This window comes from Megascapheus bottae, chromosome 5 (assembly GCF_031878675.1).
Source record: "Megascapheus bottae isolate mThoBot1 chromosome 5, mThoBot2.hap1, whole genome shotgun sequence".
In the NCBI taxonomy this organism is placed as follows: Eukaryota; Metazoa; Chordata; class Mammalia; order Rodentia; family Geomyidae; genus Megascapheus; species Megascapheus bottae.
Window position 1 is genome coordinate 71,801,010 of NC_143513.1, and position 6,494 is coordinate 71,807,503.

At 40.7% G+C, this 6,494-nt stretch overlaps 1 protein-coding gene across 1 annotated transcript in view; it reads left to right on the plus strand.

The window, feature by feature from the left end:
• LOC150063599 (leucine-rich repeat and guanylate kinase domain-containing protein-like) overlaps positions 1 to 5,626 on the plus strand; it is an 88,405-nt gene extending 82,779 nt beyond the window's left edge. Inside the window, exons 19-20 of the mRNA XM_090333324.1 lie at positions 3,096 to 3,247; positions 4,914 to 5,626. Coding sequence (XP_090189450.1) covers positions 3,096 to 3,247; positions 4,914 to 5,044 — 283 coding nt within the window. The 3' untranslated portion in view covers positions 5,045 to 5,626. The remainder of the gene's footprint in view (positions 1 to 3,095; positions 3,248 to 4,913) is intronic.
• Positions 5,627 to 6,494: the final 868 nt, after the last annotated feature.

Genomic DNA, 6,494 nt, shown 5'->3' on the forward strand with positions numbered 1-6,494 from the left:
TTTTCTTTTTTGTGGGGGGGGGGCTGTCATGGGGCTTGAACTCTGGGCCTGGGCACTGGCCTTGGACTTTCTCAAGGCTAGAGCTCTACCACTTGAGCCACAGCACCACTTCCAGCTTTTTCTTTTTTTTTTCATATATTTTATTGTAATTAATTGAAGGGTTACATTATATTCACCAGATAGAATGTACATTATTCACAAATATTGATACCCTTTCTCATGTCATCGTCCCCATTTCCCTCCCCCTCCCCCCACTCATCTTGATTTCCCCCCTTCCCTCTTCTATTTCAAATAACCAATTAAGCATATATAAAATATATCAGATAACAAGGTGAAATATTGTAACAATGTAAGATAACCAAGGGACAGCAAAAGAGATGAGAGATAACAGTACATTAAGGACAACAATCATTCATTGTCAGTTTTTTCTTTTTTCATATATTTTTATTGTAATTAATAGAAGGGTTACATTATATTCACCAGATAGAAGGTGCATTACTTCACAAACATTGATACCCTTTCTCATCTCTTGGTCCCCATTTCCCTCCCCTCACTCCTCATCTTGTTTTCCCCCCTTCCCTATCTGATTTAAAATAACCAAATAAGCATATATACACTATATCAGATAACAAGGTGAAATACTGTAACAATATGAGATAACCAAGGGACAGCAAAAGAGATGAGAGATAACATAGTGCATTAAGGACAACAATCACTCATTCTATGGCTTGTGTTTCTATATCCTACTTCCAGCTTTTTCTATGTATGTAGTATGGAAGAATCAAACCCAGGTCTTCATGCATGCTGGGCTAACACTCTACCACTAGGCCAAACTCCTGACCGCTGACAAAACTTTTAAAAAGTCAATTACTTTAAAAATGTTGCAAAGGGAAAGACTGTCTTAGCAAGCCTAGATTTTATTGGGATTGGAGGAAACTTTCATCATCTTTTGAAATGTTATGTCAAATTCCTAAAATGTCTATTTACTGTGGACCCAGTTGTCCCAGTTCTGACACGATTATTGTGTGGGTATATTCAAGGTGCTGTAACAAAATGCCATAGATTCAGTGGCACATGAAAACACAGATTTATTTATTTCTCATTGCTCTAAATGTTATCATGATCCATCTGTAAGTAAGGTTGCAGGGCTTAGCCAAGGAGAATGGCAAAAGGAATCTAAAGCAGAGATTTGAATCCAGGCCTAAGTATTTTCAGAGCTTCTAGACTAAGCCATGTGGCTTGGCTGTCTTCAAGGCTTACAACCTAACAAAGGAGGTAAGCCAAAGAGGAGCCCCACTAAATGCATTTAAATATGGGGGTCCCATGTTTATCTTTCAGATTTAGATCTGAAGGATTTCTCAGCATTTATACTTGACCTTTTTGACATTGCTATTAGATAGAAATCTTCTTCCTCTTTGTGTATTCTATGGAGATATGGAAAACATTTTTTTGTTTTGATTTTTGCCTGACATCAGCATGCTCTTTCTCCAGGATCTTCCTAGCAATGTAAGAGATCCCTTTCATAAGATATTTGGTGAGACTCAGGACACTGTCTGTAATATGCTCAAATCAGCAGCATCTGGGCCTGATGCTATTAGCCTGAGGAACTCAGAAACATGATTAGACCAGGACCCCTGTGGGCCATCTCAGGAGACACACTTCAGTTTGGCACAGCACCCTCTCCCCAGGGCCAGAGCCACGTCCTTTCCCCATCCTGCCCTTTTACTGGGCAAACTACCCCATTCCTATCCCTCCTCTCTCTTTACATTATCTCCCTGCTGCCTTCTTCCTGTTAAGTTTCCTAGCTCGCTTCTTTCTATCGTACCTGAAAGTTGCCTTGTTTAAGAAACATCACAGAAATATTAAGTTGCAGAAGGCAGGACCTTCAGACACAGTGCTCAGAACATTCCTCCTGCCTTCCAGTTCCAATCTCCACCCCACTTCCCCTCTTTTGCTGATGATTTGCCCTTTAGGATCCCTGCCTGGTATTACTGAAGCATGATCCATAATCGCCTGAGCGCGCCTTCTCTCACTCCATTTTCACAAAGCCTGCAAGTCTGGAAGCTGGAAGATCTTTCTTGCTGCATTACCATAGTGGTGTTCTCAATGCTGACATTATGAGTGATTCTGTGAGCAAGTGACAAAAAGAGGGCAAAGCCATGAACTTTGAGGGCCCAAGGTTGGGGAGGGGGTTGGATAGGAAGCTGTATGGGTAGAGTATGATTACATTTTGGTCAGGATGAAAACTGTCCCTCTTTCTGAGGGGCATTTAGTGAGGAAACTTACAAAATAAACCTTTCCCCTTCTCTTGATAATGCTACAAGAGGTGATTTCTCATCTTAAAAAAGTCAACATTCTTCCCCAAAGTAATGGCTCCAATATCTCCTCAAAGTGAAGATTGAAGTATGAAGAGTGTGATCACTTTCAAATTCTTTGGCCACCAAGTTAGTGGGAAAGAGGCCCAATTGAAGGAGCAAAAAAATCCAGAACCATGAGGCCAAAGTTCATCTATTTCAAAGGCTGGGCTTCCTGGTACAGACCTTTCCATCAAGATGAACTCGTGATGAACTCTTCCTATTGACCCATATATGGAGACTCTAGCCACCAGATTGTACCCCATCCTCATCCTGAAATGGGGAAACAAAATCATAATCTAGCATGGGATATAACAAACATGCTGTCCAGAGCAGGCCACCTAATGTTTCATTGTCTCTAAATTTGAAAGAGTACAACTGCTATATAAAATTTGCACTTGGCTCTAAAGCCCTAGAGACTGTAGTTAGTGTGTTACCCATCATTTTTTTTAGTCTTTACCCACTGCAGTGCCTTATCCTAAGTGGGTACCCAGCCAAGCTTTGTGTAATGGATAAGGAGCATTTACAGTTCTTGATGTACAGTCTGCCAGGTCACCTGCTATATGGCACTTGCTGTAGCTAGCACTTAAAAGCTGCCAGCACAGACATGACTGACCACTTATGACCTAACTCCACACAGGTAACCCAGTGGAGTCATGGGTAAGGCTGTTCGTAGGTTTGCATCTCAAAAAGATTGTTCATATTTCCCTTTTTTTTCTTTTCTCATCTTTTTTTTTTTAGAAACAAGGAGTCTCGTGTTTCCATGAAATATTCTTCATTGCTTTACTCCTATCCATGGCCCAGAGATTTTTCTTTGCAGCTTTCAGAGGGAAATACTGTTTCATGGACAAAACCAGGAAGAGGTGAAAATGGGGCAGATCAGGACATAGAAGGTATGCTGTGTTCTGCATATGGAATATATGTTTTTATAAGATATATAAAACATGAAATATGTATGATATGTATTTAAGTACATGTTTATATATTAAATACATACATACATATATACATGTATATGCACATATATACAATACACACACACACACACACACACACACACACACACACACACACACATATTCCAGGAACTCTAAAACACACATGGCCCACAGTCTCACTGTCATTCTGACTTCCCATAGGACAGTGTTTCCTTCTCAATCCTTACTTTTCTCTCATTAAATGAGTGTTTGAAAATGAAACACTGCATTCGGGAGTCTGGCCAGAGGAAAGTGGGCTATTATCTGAAGTATGGTCCAGTGTGATGAAAGACCTGGGGCTTGAGTTTTCACTTACAGAAATATCTGGTTATATAACATTGGACAAATAAGTTATCATTTGAGCCTTGGGAATGATAGTATCTACCACATAACACAGTATTATTTTACTACATATTAGTATAGCAGTTATTTCATAATGTAATATATAATATAATCACATAAAATGAAATATGATCTAAGTAAGAAGTAATGATAACATGTTAACTATATGACTATAGATTTGTATGTGTGCAGATTAAGATTGTAGTGATTTTTTTCCAGCAATAGTCTTGACCCATTTATTCCTTTGAATGGACCGTGCTTTACTGTCCATGTCCACATCTTATCTGTTAGTTACTTCATCTCTGTTTAAAAAAAAAAGTGCTATCCTGGCGTGGTGGTGCATGCCTGTAATCCTAGCTACTCAGGAGGCTGAGATCTGAGGATCAAGGTTCAAAGCCAGGCCAGGCACTACTAAGCTATAAGACTCTTATGTCACTAGAAAACGGGAAACAGTGCTGTGGCTCCATGGGGTAGGGCGACAGCCTTGAGCTGAAGAACTCAGGGACAACAACCAGGCCCAGAGTTTAAGCCCCATGACCTGTCCCCCAACCTAGAAAAGTGCCTGTTAGTGACAGCTTAAAGGAGGACATGCATACTGGCCCAGGACTTGATACCAAGGTCACATGGCTATATTGCTGTAGGGCCCTTGGAGAAGCTGGTGGAGAGGCACAGTCACACCAGCACAGGTAGTGTGTGGGAGAGCAAAACCAATCACTTCACTGTGCACAGGAAGCAGGGAGAGGGAACAGGAAGGAGCCATCTCGAATCTTTTGTTGAAAATTGGGCTATTACTCTCCTGGTCCACAGAAGGGAAGTAGGCACCTGGCTGCACTTCCTCCAGATCACACCGCGGTGTTCTGGGAGAGTCAGTGGAATCATGGTGAATGTGAATGCAGCTTTGACATGCATGGCAATTCCCTTGGTTGCATGGATAATGATTACGCAAGAGAGTTACATGGGACCTTGCCACAGAGGTGTTAGCATGGTAGTTCACCGTAAAACATTTCAGATCAAATCGACACGTGTCCAGTCATGCCTGGGATCTCCTCCTGTTTCTCTTGTTTGAATGTCATGTATTCCTTACAAGTGGTCATGAGTTCATTCCTAAGCTTCATCTGATGCTTTTTCCCATTGGGACTTCCTTCGTTAGTGTACAGAAGGATTAGTAATATGCATTGTGTCTTCACTATGTGTACTGTATCTTAACTATGTGTACTATATTTTTCTTAATGTTTTGCAGCACTACGTGGACACCGCTCTTCACTAGAAAAATCGTCTGCCCAACACAAAAAACACTCTATTTCAGTCATAAGTCGCCCAGGTTCCAACACCAAACCCACCCTCCCTCCAATCCCAAAGGGTCGCAGATAGACCAGCACTTGACATCTGACCTTGCACAGGGAAAATGTGCGCTGCTTATGTCTGGTCCCTTTGTCTTCCCTGGCCAGGGAGCTCAGCAGGTTCTCATGCACCCAACTAGCTTCAAAAGAATGCTTCAGCTGCCTCAATTCTCTCAATTAATTTCTAGTATATTTTCTGTATAGTGTATTTTATCTTCCTTATTTTTAAGTGTGCATTATTCTTGACTTTGAAAAATGTCATTTTTGTTTTCCCCATAGCTACACATCATCTTTCCAGCTGCTTCCTACTTTGAAACATCAGATGGCAATTTCTGTATTGCTATGGGTGCAGAGTTATTTGGATGTTTCCAATTGGAGCTATTCATGTAAAAATCTCAATGTGTCCATTTACCATGTTAGTGTATATATCCAGAGTTTAATTATTTTCACTTAATTATGAAAGGCTTGTAAGTTCCATTGAACTCCGGATCACCACCAACTCATAAACTACATCTCTCAAAGAGAATTAATTAATGTAATTTGAGGAAGTTCTTGACTTGGTTTAGTAATATGAAAGAATGAAGAGTATCAGATAGGTTTTTTTATTTACCCTTTCCAGACTATATATTGCTTGCCATTAGAGCTATTTTTAAACAACTTTCAGCATCTTTGTGATTTCAGTCCCTGCCTTTTTCAGAAAGAAACTCATTGATACTTTATAGACAAAGCATTCAGTTCATATGTACCAGGAAGGTTGTCCTGGTGGTTCAAACTTTTTAACAGATCCCTTAGAACTGATGAAGGATCTTTCCTCTAGGCGTTATAACTAGCAAGAGCAAGATCCTCCACTCAGTGCTGTAGCAAGTGTTAAATATTTTAATTAACAGAATTCTATACTGACTTTCTGTTTTAAAATATTAACCCCTCCTTAATAATCATCTTCATAACTGAAACTTGGATGTAACAGGATTTGTTACTGTTGCTTCCACTGGCCCTTGTTCTCAAATAGGAGCTGAAGTTTGTGTCAGCTTTCTGCAGCTGTGACAAAATAACCCAAGAAAAGCAAAGTAGGACTATTCATTCTGGCTGATATTTAAGAGGGAGTCCACGGTCAGTTGGCTCCAATGCTTTAGGAGTAAAGCTAGTCAAAATGTCACAGAGGCAGGAGCATGTGCTGGAGGAGGCCATGTACCTCATGGCAGCCAATGAGTGAAGAATGAAAGGAAAGGAACATGGGCAGGATAATAGTTTCTGAGAATTTACCCTAAGAACCACTCCTTTCTCCTAGGCCCCACCCCTAAGTTTCCATCACCTCTCAGTGGATTAATTCACTGGGCCAATCACTTGCCAAAGCCCATTAGTGAGAAAGTATGTGGCTTTAGAGGACATTTTAGATCCAGACCATATCAAAGATCTCACTTTGAGCTTGTTGGGGGAGGAACAGAGGGTCACATGGAGGAAAGGGAAACATGAGGGGGGAT